Here is a 14,452-nt window from a genome sequence, read left to right on the forward strand (position 1 = left end):
TCACTATAAAATGTAATATTTCAAAGGCTTTTCAGTACTTGTACAACAAATTCTTATGCATGCAATTAACATCTGTGCCACACAAATGCTTAGGTTATTTTTATTTTCTGTATGATTCAAAATTGAAGCATAAGAAGTTGATATAATTGCTACTACATTATCTTTGTTTTAAATGCATTATGTGACAGGATACAGAATTTGCTACTCTTTAGTTCACAAGTCTTTAAAAACAATTTCATGATGCATTTACAATCACTTTTGGTAAGACACTATTTCAATTAAGAATACAAAAATTCAAAAAAAAAAAAAAAGAATACAGCAGGGATCACAGTCATTTTGCTGATGCCTTTCTTTTAAAAAACTCCGATGAGGCTTCAGTATCCACAGGATAGTTTGGCCTTCAACAACACAGCTTATCCTGCCTACTCTTCATGCCTTCTTTCCCACAGCTGCCCTCTGTCAGACTGCGTCTTACTCAAGCACCCTATCTAATAGGCCCTCCTTCATACACAGCTAGGTGCGATTTCCCAGAAGGCTTTCGCCAAGTCCCTTCCTTCTAGGTGGTAAACTTTTCACAAGTTATTTTTCCCTGACATTCATCCTAGACTATAAATTCTCAGAGGGAAGAGGCATGCCATATATATTTCATTTTTCCAGAGAGCACAGAATATTCTAATTGGTCGGTAAATATTGGATGATCATGTTTCAAGAGTCAGAAGTGTTAAACTCTGTCCCTAGATCTAATAACTGACTTTGACAATGACTTGATCTCACTGCCTCAGTTTTCCTCTATGTGAAGTAAAGAAATTTGCTACCAATATTCTGAAGTCTAGAAATGAGAAGTAACCCATTCCGAGTGTAAAATATTAAGCTGCTAATATATAAAAAAAGTGAACTGGTGGTTGTTTACTTTTTATAACTATCTTTCCCTTAAAAGCCCAACATCAATATGGAAACTTGAGAATTCCCAGAGCTAAGGTAAAAATCGGCATCAGATTAATCTGGGACAACTTCTGAGACATGCTTTTAAGACATATCCACAGATTGTCCCTCTGGCTGTATTACAGCTGTCTGACTCAATAAAACTTATAAATATACTGAAAGGGGCACTTACTAATTTTCCTGTGGGTGCTTCCAGGTGTGGCAGTAGAGCACTTCCGATCCTCTGCAGTACTTTTCCCCTTTGAGAGCTGAGAATTGAAGGAGGTACAGTACATCAACAGCAGCTCAGAACCTCAAAGTCATGGAACCCCTCATATTAAATGGAAAAAAAAAAGGTTGGGAGAAAATCAAATCAAATAGCAACATTAGAGAAACATCTCAAAAAAAAAAAAAAGCCAACAGAAGGTTTCCAAGTAAAAAATTATCAAGGTCAAGGCACAAGAAAAAAATCTCTTCACAAGCCATCTGCCTTGCCCAGGCTCATCCAAGACTCAACCTGGGCTGCCTGCAGAATTCCTAGGCAAGAATGAAGTCACCTCTTACTCTAGCTAGGAGGGCAGCCTCCTGCTTCTACTTACAGTGCCCAGGCCCAGGCTCATGGCTGGCCAAAGCCCGCCTGGAGGTAGAACTTAACTGGGAGTCTACTTTTAAAAGGACCCAAATTGGGCTTCCCTGGTGGCACAGTGGTTGAGAGTCCGCCTGCCGATGCAGGGGACACGGGTTCGTGCCCCGGTCTGGGAAGATCCCACATGCCACGGAGCGGCTGGGCCCGTGAGCCATGGCCGCTGAGCCTGCGCGTCCGGAGCCTGTGCTCCGCAACGGGAGAGGCCACAACAGTGAGAGGCCCGCATACCGCAAAAAAATAAAATAAAAGGACCCAAATCATATCTCCCCAGAGCTGGGAAATATCAGGCTTAGTTTCAGGACGCGGCAGTTCTGTTTCAGGAGAATTACTACAACTGATGTTAAAAACAGCACCTCATGCTCCTGCGGGTAAAAGGAAGAAAAAGTGATGTTGGTACCGTCATTATTTGGCCTCACAGTGGCTACCTCGAAATCATTATGCCAATCCTCATGATAAAGTTCTTAGAACACCTTTATGCCTTTACAGTTTGCAAAGATGCCCAATCAAGAAAAAATTGGGGCAGGGTCGGGGGAGGGTAGGCTTTGAACTTTATTGCTCAGCGGATTAGGAACTAGAAGATTCAGGTTCAAGTGTTGGTTCTGCATTTTTAGTTGTGAATTCTGGGGCAAATTGTTCAGGTTCTGAGTGAAGATTTTCTCATCTGTAAAACTGAGATACGTGACAGCTATCCTAGGTACCTCATAAAGAGGAGGCAAGATTTAAAGAGATGATAGATTTGAAAAAGGGTTATGAACTATAAAGGGTTTTAATGCTGACAATGATTTTTATTATGATGATACTGGATTTTCATTGATGTAATATGATCAGGATGACCCCACTTACCTTAAATAAAATGTATAGTATATACAAAAAAATCCCAAAACCGTAGATTGGAATAATCTGCCCCATCAGGCCTCTTCCACTACCTCCTCCTCCAGTGCCTCCACCTGGTCCTTTAGCCTTTGCAAAGGCCTCCGCAAGGTGAGACCTCTGGAAGCGAGCCCCAGAGGTCTGGCCATCTGAGGGGGCCTGGTGATGATGCATCATAGGTGGAAATCGACCCAACTTCCCTGAGAAAATAAATCAATCAGTCTTTATTACTTCTACTATTTTAAATATGGCTATTAGGAAAACACCTCACGCACTGAGATACACAACAGAAGTCAACTCAAACAAGTTTAAGAAAAAACCCCAACTTGATTATAAGGATATAGAGGCATCACAAGAGTATCACACATATAATAAATATGATGTGGCCATCTCTAGCTGTTCACCAAACCCATTTTCTCTTCCTTTTGGGTCCACAGGTGGATAACATTTTCAGCTTCCCATACACTTAAATGTGGCCGTGTGACTGAGTTCCAGACAAAGCAATGTGAATGACAGGTGCTAGTTCAAGGCCTGGCCTATACAACGTCCCATGTATTGAACTCCATGTTCATTTCCTTTCTGCAGGCTGGATGCTAACACCTACAGAGACATTGGAAGTCATGTGTTGAAAATGGCAGAGCTTCCATCAACCCGAGTTCCTGAGTAACTGTGTGGCACAGAGCCGTCCACTGCCACCACCTCACCAACTTAGAACCATCTGGACCTGTTTATGTGAGTGAGAAATAAACTTCTGTTGTGCTAGGGCCATTATACACTTTGGAGTTTATCTGTTAGAGTAGTTAGCCATCCCTAACTAATACACATAAGGAAATGCAATCTGATCTCAGAAGAGAACACAATCAGAAACTGGAAAGCCATCAGGATACCAGACAGCTACTCTCACATTCTACTTCAATCGTTCTCCCTCTCTGTGGGGCCAGAGGGCTTTTTTCTCTGTTCCTCTGTGCATATCTTCCTCATTCTCATTTCTCCGCCAGCATTTCTCTAGCTTCTCTGTGAACATAAAGGAAGATGTTCACTCCCAAAACACCTCAATCTGCATGTCCTTCAAGGGGCCAGCAGAGACTGGTCATAATTCCAAATTCCCTGCATACCTTCTCAGCTTGGGTAGGTATGCAGCACTTTCTAATCAGCTGTAGCTGAGCAGACAGGATTCATGTAGTACAAACGGTCACAGGGGCTCAGTCCTGTGAGTGGAAGTGCAGGGCTTAGAGAAAGGAGCGTGCATCAGTTTTCTCACATTTTTTTCTTCCATCAGGGGCAGCCAAACATTAACAGCGTCAAGCCTCCTCCAAGTCACAGGTGACAAAGAAAGGAAAGACTTCTCTTCAAAAGGCCATGTAAACAGGCTTGTGTGGATAATCCATTGACAGAAAACACTAAGGAGCAGAAAGACTTCCCGACTCAGGCTCTAAAAATACAAACTACACAGTAAAAACTGTTGGATTTGACTTCAATAAAATTATGGATTTCTGTTCAATAAAGAATACCATAACAGGGTTAAGATAGATGACAGGCAAGGAAAAGCTTCTGCAACGTCTAAAATTGACAACGGATTAAATCTCTAGCATAGACAAGGAATTCCTACAATTTGATATGAACATCAGAGGAAACCCAATAGAAAAATGGCCAAAAGATATGAGTAGGAAACTCACAGAAAAAGAAGTTCAAATGGTTAACAAGTACATAAAGAGATGATCAAAATAAAACCAACAAGAAAAATGCTAATTAAAACAATGAGCTAGCACTTATACCTATAAGAAGGGCAAAAATTAGAATGGTGGGTAATAGCAGGTACTGTCAAAGATGTGGGGAGGCAAGAACTCTCGTGTATTATAGGTAAGAGTGTAAACGGATACAGCCATTCTGCTAAGTGATCTGGCTGCACTGAGTGACATTAAAGCTACGCCCTATTATCCAGTGATCCTATACTGGTGGATAAATTCCAGAGAAATTCTCAAATAAGGCTGTCTGTATCCGAATTCAAACTATAGACTCTATAGACCTGTGTGAGAATGTTCACTGTGACGATGTTGTAGCAGGGAGCCTGAAGTAACTTGGATCTCTGTAACTGTTAGAATGCAGAATCAAAATGGAGTAGATACAAACATGAAATTCCACGCAGCTTTTAGAAAACACTTTAGATACACCTACAGCAATATGAACATATCTTAAAAAGCACAGCATTGAGAAAAATAAGCAAATACCACATGTAAGCTAAAGACACACTATAATTATACTACATATCTTTCAAGCAAATATGTAGGTATAAGGACATAAAACAAACACATTAGAGTGGGTGCACATGAACGGAGAAAGGAATGGGCATGTGGAGTGAAGGTAAAGGGTTAAAAAGAAAGTAACGAAATAAGAAAGCAACCTTGCACTGGTGATGTTAATCGGGGGCTATGAACTGAGGACTATCTTCAAGTCAACTCTCTGCTCCTGAGGTGAGAGAGATGGTGGGTGGGCAGGCAAGGAGTGAGACAGGCAGCCACTGGGCCTGGGGGCTGCCCTCTGCCTGTATCCTCTCTCAGCCGGGCTCCACCCCAACAATCCTTTTTTCCCTCTTGATACTGACTTCGGGTGACATGGAAGTTAGAAGAAATGCTTCTTTTTAAGAGGAGGCCAGCAACAGAAGCACAACTTCAGACAGTAGAAGCAAGCAAGCAGGTCACTACTCCTTATTCCGGGTACTGGTGACTATTTTGCTACTAAACTGTCAAGGATCTTAATATCTTAAATGGTCCTAGCTTTAAGGCTATAATGCACTTTGAACAAATGCCTAGCCAGCATGTAAGAAGCTAACCTTTCCCTTAAGAGAATCTGATATATCGGGTGGTTGCTGCTCAATAAACTAGATTTAATATCTGTAGTAATACGTTGTTGAACTTCATTTAATTGTACTGAGAAGACTGTTCTCAAAACTTGGCATAAAACAAAATATAAAAAATTAAAACCAAATAATGGCACAAAAGGCATTATTTTGCATTTCTAAAATCGAAAAATGATGATGCTAAACATCACACATCTGCCCCCAAAACTTTTATAGATCTGTCAGCCAAGAAGATTTATTGGACCACTATTATGTTCAGGACTCTGTGCTGTAGGTAGGAAAGGAAGAGAACCATAAATGAGACGGAAACAATGGTTCCCACGTGAAACAATGCTTTTAAAAAGTAGCATATCCAAAACAAACAGCAAAAAAGGAACAGGGTACTACGGATCTTATTACTAGACAAACTAAATGTCTAAGTATTGAAAGAATGCAAAAAAAAAGGGAGAGGAATCAGATGGGATCAATCACTGAAGGGAGTGAGATTCAGAACAGAAGAGAAGCAAAGGCACACTAGGACAAAAGAGGACTGTGTGCAATGAGAAAAAAGATGAGAACAAAGAAATAAGAACAAAGAATAAATAAGGTTAACTCAAATCCAATAAGGGAAGTAACAAGAGATAAGGAGAGGAAAGCAGCGGTGGGTTAAATGTTAACTTGTGTCATATAAATTTAATACTGTGGACCTAGGATCAGGGAAATGATTTAATCAGCAGGGTGTCTGAGGAGGGTTATTCCAGCAGTTGAGTAAGGACCTAAGAGAGAGAAACTAGGGTCTGGGAAATCAGCCAGAAGACAGCTATAGCTATAGAAAGGAAAAGATGGGTCCAAGGGCTTTTACCATGTAATGATCAGCAACATTTAATAATGAATGGGGAGTGGGGGATTGGAAAACTCGAAGGTTGGTTTAAGATACTAAGAGAAGACAATGAGGAAAACTGGGAGGGCTTATGGTTAGGGGAAGACTGAACACCTATTTTTCACATGTTAAATTCTAGGCGTTGTTGGCATATTCAGAGGAAATTTTTATTAGACTGTAGTTAGGCTTGAGAAGAAACTCTGAGCTACCTAAATGACAAAGCTAATTAAAATTGCATGAACAGTTCCCGTACCAAAAAAAATGGAGGGGTATGTGTACTTATGTGCAAAAATAGGAAGAAAAGAAAACTGCGCTGGTCAAAGAAGACCAGAAGCAAACCAGTATCATAAAAGTCAAAGGAGGATAGACTTTAAAGCAACTGAGAAATCTAGAACAAACTGATAAAAGACTAATGGCTATCCCTGTTTTTAGACACAATGTATTCTTGGGAAAAGATGGCCATCACATGTAATCTTGACTGTCCACCTATTTGGACAATAACAGAAACCAATATACTACAAAGCATCATAGAATCTTCAGAGTCAGAAGGAGCCTTAAAAGTCATCCAGCCTCTCAACAAATGCTATGGGGACAAGACATTCACATGCAAAAGAATGAAGTTAGACCCCTACCTCACACCATATTAAATTTCTAAAAACTAACTGAAAATAGATTGGAGACCTAAATATAAGAACCAAAACCATAAAAGTCTTAGAAAAATAATAAACATAAATCCTACAAAAAAAACCCAAAAACATAAATCCTTGTGACCTTAGATTAGGCACTGTTTTCTTAGATATGACACCAAAAGCACAAGCAACCAAAGGAAAAATAAGTGGACTTCATCAAATTTTAAAACTTTTGTGCTGCAAAGACACCATCAAGAAAGTGAAGACAACCCACTGAATGAAAGAAAATATCATATATCTGATAAAGGTTGAGTATCCAAAATATATAAAGAACTCTTACCACTCAACAAAAAGACAATCCAATTAAAAATGAACAAAATATCTTAATAGACATTTTCCCAAAGAAGATATATAATGGCCAACATGCACATGAAAAGATGTTCAACATCACTAGCAATCAAAGAAATGTAAATTAAACCCACAATGAGATAGAACTTTACACCCATAGGATGCTATAATCAAAAAGACATAATTGATGGGCCATCCCTGGTGGCGCAGTGGTTAAGAATCTGCCTGCCAATGCAGGGGACACGAGTTCAAGCCCTTGCCCGGGAAGATCCCACATGCCGCAGAGCAACTGCGACCATGAGCCACAACTACTGAGCCCGCGTGCCACAACTACTGAAGCCCAAGTGCCTAGAGACCATGCTCCGCAACAAGAGAAGTCACCAAAAAGAGAAGCCCGCGCACTGCAACAAAGAGTAGCCCCCGCTTGCCACAACTAGAGAAAGCCCGTCTGCAGCAATGAAGACCCAACACAGCCAAAAAATAAATTAATAAAAAAAAAGACATAATCTAAAGTGTTGGTGAGGATGTGGAGAAAATGGAACTACTGTACTCTGCTGGGTGGGAATGTAAAATAGTGCAGTTGCTTTGAAAAACAGTCTGGCAGTTCCTCAAAAAGGTAAACAAAGTTTCCATATGACCCAGCAATTCTGCCCTTAGGTATATACCCAAGAAGAATATGTTCACACAAAAACTATGTACAAAAAAGATCTTGCTGTGATTTGTGTCAAAGAGTGTTCTTCCTATGTTTTCCTGTAAGAGTTTTATAGTGTTCGGTCTTACATTTAGGTCTTTTTTTTTTTTTTTGCCGTACAAGGCCCTCTCACTGTTGTGGCCTCTCCTGTTGCGGAGCACAGGCTCCGGACGCGCAGGCTCAGCGGCCATGGCTCACGGGCCCAGCCGCTCCACGGCATGTGGGATCTTCCCGGACCGGGGCACGAACCCGTGTGCCCTGCATCGGCAGGCGGACTCTCAACCACTGCGCCACCAGGGAAGCCCCCTACGTTTAGGTCTTTAATCCATTTTAAGTTTTTGTGTATGGTGTTATATATATACATGCACGTATGTGGAATCTAGAAAAATGGTACAGATGACCTATTTACAGGGCAGGAATAGAGATGCAGATATAGGGAACAGACGTGTGGACATGGTGGGGGTTGGGGAGGGAGGGTGGGATGAACTGGGAGACTGGGATTGACGTCTGTGCATTGCCATGTGTAAAACAGATAGCTAGTGGGAACCTGCGGTATAGCGCAGGGAGCTCAGCTCGGTGCTCTGTGGTGATCTAGATGGATGCGATGGGGGGTGGGGTGGGAGAGAGGTCCAAGAGGGAGGGGATATATGTATACATACAGCTGATCCACTTTGTTATACAGCAGAAAGCAACACAACATTGTAAAGCAACTATACCCCAATTAAAAAAAAAAAAACTTGTACAAATGTTTAAAGCAGCATTATTCATAATGGCCAGATGTTCATCAGCTGACAAATAAAAATGTGCTGTATCCATACAATGGAACAGTATTTGGCCATAAAAGAGGAAGGAAGTGCAGACACATGCTACAGTATGGATGAACTTCGAAATCATAATCCTAAGTGAACAAAAGCCAGTCATGCAAGACTACATATTATATGATTCCATTAATATGAAGTGTTCAGAATAGCCAAGTCCATAGAGACAGAGAGTAGCTTTGTGGTTGCTTGCTGGGAGGAGGGAGGGAGGGTGGAGAGGGGGCAGAGGAAAGTGACTGCTAATGGGTATGGTTTTTTTTTCTTGAGGGGTGACGATTCTGATGATGGTTGTACAACTTCGTGACTATATTAAAAGCCACTGACTGTGCACTTTAAACAGGTAAATTGCACGATATGTTATTTATCTCTCAATAAATTGGAAATTTTTTAGAAGAGTCATCTAGTGGTGGTCTTGACTCTGCTGAATACCATCAAACAGGAAACTCAGTATTTCTCCCCACAGGAAGCCCATGCCACGTCTGTACAGCTCTGATTGTTAGAACTGTCTTCTTTATATTGAGTTAAGGGGTGAGCAATGGGAGTAAGAAAGGAAGTGTGATATAGGGTTTCAAAAAGCAATACTAAATGAATGGTGATGTGGCAAGAAGTAGAGAAACATTAAAATTGATTTTAAAAGAGATTATTGATAAAGAGATTGTACACTAGAATCAAAGAAGCACTGAAATAGTAGAGAATACTATTTTCAAAGGTAGGAGGGGCAACTGAGAGCAATGGAAGAGACAGGCTAGATGGTAAAAATAAGTTTTATATCCTAGGAGAAATCTGTGCATTTTATATTCAATGTAATAGTTCACATATTTACTACTGAACACTTAACAACATGCCAGGTACTGTGTCAGACACTGAAATTAAAATGATAAATAGAACAATTCCTGTATTTAAAGAGTTTATGAATAAGAAGTATAGTCACAACATGGTAACTGCACTGTAACCATCAAATCCAATGGCTTTTACTCAGCTCTCACTCTTAAGACTCCTCTACTACACAAGAAAGTGATTACCACAAGCCATTCAATAAATATTGGATTAATCTGAACAAATTCTTGTCAAACTTTCCTGCCTTAATATCTGTGGCATATCACTCTCCCGATTTCTTCTTTCCCCACTGACTAGTCCTTCAACCTATCTCTTCCTGTCGCTTTTACTGGTTCTTCTTTAATCCTCTCTCCCCAACGTTTTGTTTCAACCTTTGTTCTTTCCTTATTCTTCTTCCTTTGGTAAACTCATTCATTCTCAAGGCATACACTGTAATGTCCAAAATGTATAGCTCTAGTTCTGACCTGTCCTCTAAGCTCTTATCTCTAAATCCCATTAATATATATGTCCTTTTGTGTGTCTATCAACTCAAACCTAAAAGTGAAGCTAATTTTCACCTTCCAAAACCTGCTCTCCTCCTGTATTTCTTCTTTGTAGAGTCACTCTCTCAGACCTTTAGGCTTCAGACCTATAACCTCTGCCACCTGTGACCAAGGGTACACTTGAGATGGCAGGCTAGGGTCAGACTGCTGAATTTGGAACAGATTTTTCTCTTCATAAAGTTAACTGTTCTCAATAGGGAGCAAGCTCACCTCTTGGATCTTGGTATCACCATGTTTCTTAGAACTGAACAGCCCAGAATGCCTAAAAAGTCAACGGCTAGCAAACACCTGGAGATGTCTAGCTGAAATGATTTTTTAAGAAAAAAATTTTAAAGAAAATACTCCAAGGGTACAAAAAACTACAGATGATAATACATGAGCACCTGTATACCTACCTACCACACAGATATAACTGGAGCCCCTTATGTCTCTTCCTCCCACCCTCACTGAAATAGCCACAACTCCGAATTTGGTTATTATTAGAATATGTGCTTTTAGACTTTACTATGTAAGTATACATCCATGAACAATATACAATATTGACTGAGTATTTTAAAACTTTATATTATGAATGGATGGTGGTGATGGTTGTATACCAGTGTGAATGTACTTCATGCCTCTGAACTGTATATCTAATAGTTGAAATGATAAATGTTATGTATATTTTAACCACAATTGAAAAAACCTTTATATTACAGTATCACACTGTACTGATGTTTCTGCAACTTCCTTTTTGCCTTTTTCTGGCAAAATGTATACAGTTAATACATGCAACTCCAGTTCATTCACTCAAACTGCTATATAACATCTCCTTGTATACCTATCACGATTTTTCACTATTACAAATGTTCTACTTTATAGCTACATTACAAAAAGGATTTCTGGGGTTTTAATTGAAGTATAGTTGGTTTACAATGTCATGTTAGTTTCAGATGTACAGCACAGTGACTCAGTTTTTTTTTTTTTTTTTTTTGGCTGCGTTGGGTCTTTGTTGCTGCACGCAGCAGCTACTCTTTGTTGTGGTGCGCAGGCTTCTCACTGTGGTGGCTTCTCTTGTTGCAGAGCAGGGGCTCTAGGCACACGGGCTTCAGTAGTTGTGGCTCGTGAGCTCAGCAGTTGTGGCTTGTGGGCTCTAGAGCGCAGGCTCAGTAGTTGTAGCACACAGGCTTAGTTGCTCTGCGGCATGTGGGATCTTCCTGGACCAGGGCTCAAACCCGTGTCCCCTGCACTGGTAGGCGGATTCTTAACCACTGCACCACCAGGCGAAGTCCCAAGTGATTCAGTTTTATATGTATACATACATACACACACTTTTTCAGATTCTTTGCCCTTAGAGGTTATTACAAAATATTGAGTATAGGTCTCTGTGCTACACAGTAGGTCCTTGTTGGTTAATCTGTTTTCTATATAGTAGTGTGTATATGTTAATCCCATACATATGGTAATATATACACAATGAAATATTACTCAGCCATAAAAAAGAATAAAATAATGCCATCTGCAGCAACATGGACAGCCCTAGAGATTATCATACTAAGTGAAGTAAGCTAGACAGAGAAAGACAAATATCATAGGATATCACTTATATGTAGAATTTTAAAAAAAGATACAAATGAACTTATTTACAAAACAGAAACTCACAGACATAGAAAAATTTATGGTTACCGAAGGGGAAAGCGGGGAGGGGTGGGATAAATTAGGAGGTTAGGATTTGTGATTTTGTTTTTTAATTGCTTTAAGACAAACAACTAAAGAGATCAGAACATTAAAGATATTAGAACATTAAAACTGCAGACCTTCCAAAATAGAAAACAGCTGTGTTCCCTATCTCTATATGTACTTAAGTATTCTATTAAATGGACTTGACTAAATCCCAATTGTTTATTGAAAGCTTTCCCCATATTTAGGTTTACTTAATTATTAAAAGTTCACTTAGCAAATCATTTAAGCTTGACTAAAAGCTTAATGGATTTTACAGAGTGCGGTTCTACTTTCCCTTGTTAATAACCATCCGTATTGCTAAAAACAAAAACAGAAACTCTAGCACTGTTAACGAAAGAGCTTTCTGAGAGCAACATTAAACCATTTGCAGCATTTCATTCTTAGGGCAAATAAATCAATAAAGAACAAGATTACCACAGAACAAGAAAGGTCTTAACGTAGCCAGTCCTTTAAGATACGAAAGCGTCTCCCTAAATACTGAGGACGTTCTTGAGGTCATATTTGATTCAGTATTACTTAAAGTGGAGTCTCCAACAACAGCTGACTGTCTCTTCCTCACCAGCTCGTCTCCCCCAAGGGCCCATCTTACCGCATTCCCCTCCCACCTAACTCTACTTTGCTGACCACTGCTTTAATGTTTTCTGCTTGTCTAATCAGATTTTTTCCTTCATCTTTTACCAACCTCCCCACTCCCAACTCACCCTACATATTATTATTATTTTTTTTTTTGCGGTACACGGGCCTCTCACTGCTGTGGCCTCTCCCGTTGCGGAGCACAGGCTCCGGACGCGCAGGCTCAGTGGCCATAGCTCACGGGCCCAGCCGCTCCGCGGCATGTGGGATCTTCCCGGACCGGGGCACAAACCCGTGTCCCCTGCATCGGCAGGCGGACTCTCAACCACTGCGCCACCAGGGAAGCCCCCTACATATTATTAAAAGAGATATTTGTGTGTCTAAGTTGCTTAGCACGGGGCCTAGTCCATATATTCAACACATGTTAACTATTACTGTTTGTTACCAGAGTAATCTTCCTAAAGCATAATTCTAACTGGTCTTGCCATTCCTTTGATCAAAAGCTTTCAATGGTTCCCATAATGACAAGAGACTGCATCACACAGGAGAGAGCAGAGGGAAGTATCAATAAAGTGAGTACCACCTTTTCAGTCAGAGTTATTAAGATCCTCGCTGTGTGTCCAACTATTTAAGTGGAGGTTAAATTAACCTTACTAGAGCTCATTTTCATCATCTATAAAATGACTATCATGAGATCTACTTCTCAGGGTTGTTACAAGGGTTACAGATTAAATAACATATACAAAGCTCCCAGCACACACAGTAGGTATTTAGCAAATTCTGATTTTTCCCTCCCTACAAAGTGAACTCCTAAACAACTGAATTCCACAATCTAGCCCAAAAGTACCTCTTCATGCTTCTTTCTCATCACATACTCCTGATTCAGCCAAACTAGACTTCTCACCATGCTTTGAGCCTGCCTTGTGATTTCTTACCTCTCAGCCTTTGCTTACTCCAATGGTTTTGCTTTTCCCTCCAACTCCACATATCTAAATCCAGTCTGTCCTGAGCCCAGGCCAAATACTGCCCTTGTCCCTGAAGCATTTTCTCTTATCATCCCCATTGCTTAGAATACACTGTCTGAACCTCTTTAATTGCACTTATCGCACCTGGCCTTATTCAAGAGTTCTATTTATGTGTCTTACATCCTCTATTTGAATGGATTGGAACAGAAATGGGTAACATCTTCCACTAAGTACCATTTCTACCCAATTTTAGCTAGTGCTGATTAAAACCTACAAAGCATACCTGAGAATAAGAAAAGCAGCCTCTGATACCCAGGAGCTGGTCTGGTATTGCTATGAGCTAGCCTGGCACTCACAGTTAGGTCTTGGTGTTCTCTTCTTACACATAAGCAATTTCAGACATGAACATCAGGCAAGACCATTCTGTGACCATGATGGATCAAGACAAAAGAAATAAGAACATTGTGTAATCTGTCTGAGCACACACAAAACATGAACACTGCCCAAACCAAAAAAATATCAAATAGCCCCTATTCCTGGATGATGAGTGACTGCTGCTTCTTTGCCAATTATAGCTATAGCTTTTCTTTAGACTGCTCTCTCTTGACATAAACTCTACTAAGATACCCAGTCATAGAATGTGCCCCTTTCTGACAGCACCCGATCCACAGCAAAGCCCGACATCCTTAAACCTTCCTCAAAATCACCTAACATGGGGCTTCCCTGGTGGCGCAGTGGTTGAGGGTCTGCCTGCCGATGCAGGGGACACGGGTTCGTGCCCTGGACCGGGAGGATCCCACGTGCCGCAGAGCGGCTGGGCCCGTGGGCCGTGGCCGCTGGGCCTGCGCGTCCGGAGCCTGTGCTCCGCAACGGGAGAGGCCACAGCAGTGAGAGGCCCGCGTACCGCAAAAAAAACCAAACACACCTAACACAAGCCTAAATCCTATAGTAAGACTTTTCTAACACTCTTACTGAGATGCTGCGTGCTTCCTCGTGGTGTGCATCCTCCTTTGCTGCAACAAGCAATAAACCCAATTTATTCAACTGTAGGTGCATTCCTGGTGCTCTGTGGCTGAAGGACAAACTATGAACTTCTTTAATAGAAGCCTAGTATTTTCTTTATGCTTACAGAGCATGCTCTGGGTCTTGCATGCTATACACTTTGTTGAACTGA

At 40.8% G+C, this 14,452-nt stretch overlaps 1 protein-coding gene across 2 annotated transcripts in view; it reads right to left on the reverse strand.

Moving 5' to 3' along the window:
• RIC3 (RIC3 acetylcholine receptor chaperone) overlaps nt 1-14,452 on the reverse strand; it is a 55,609-nt gene that overhangs the window by 24,326 nt on the left and 16,831 nt on the right. For both annotated transcript variants that reach the window (XR_014297150.1, XM_082661310.1), the window contains exons 2-3: nt 2,411-2,637; nt 1,115-1,190 (exon numbers count right to left, since the gene is read on the reverse strand). Coding sequence is in view for 1 of the 2 variants with exons in the window: in XM_082661310.1 (XP_082517436.1) it covers nt 1,115-1,190; nt 2,411-2,637 (303 nt within the window). In the remaining variant the exon portion in view is untranslated. The remainder of the gene's footprint in view (nt 1-1,114; nt 1,191-2,410; nt 2,638-14,452) is intronic.

Source organism: Grampus griseus, assembly GCF_964374135.1.
Source record: "Grampus griseus genome assembly, chromosome: 8".
In the NCBI taxonomy this organism is placed as follows: Eukaryota; Metazoa; Chordata; class Mammalia; order Artiodactyla; family Delphinidae; genus Grampus; species Grampus griseus.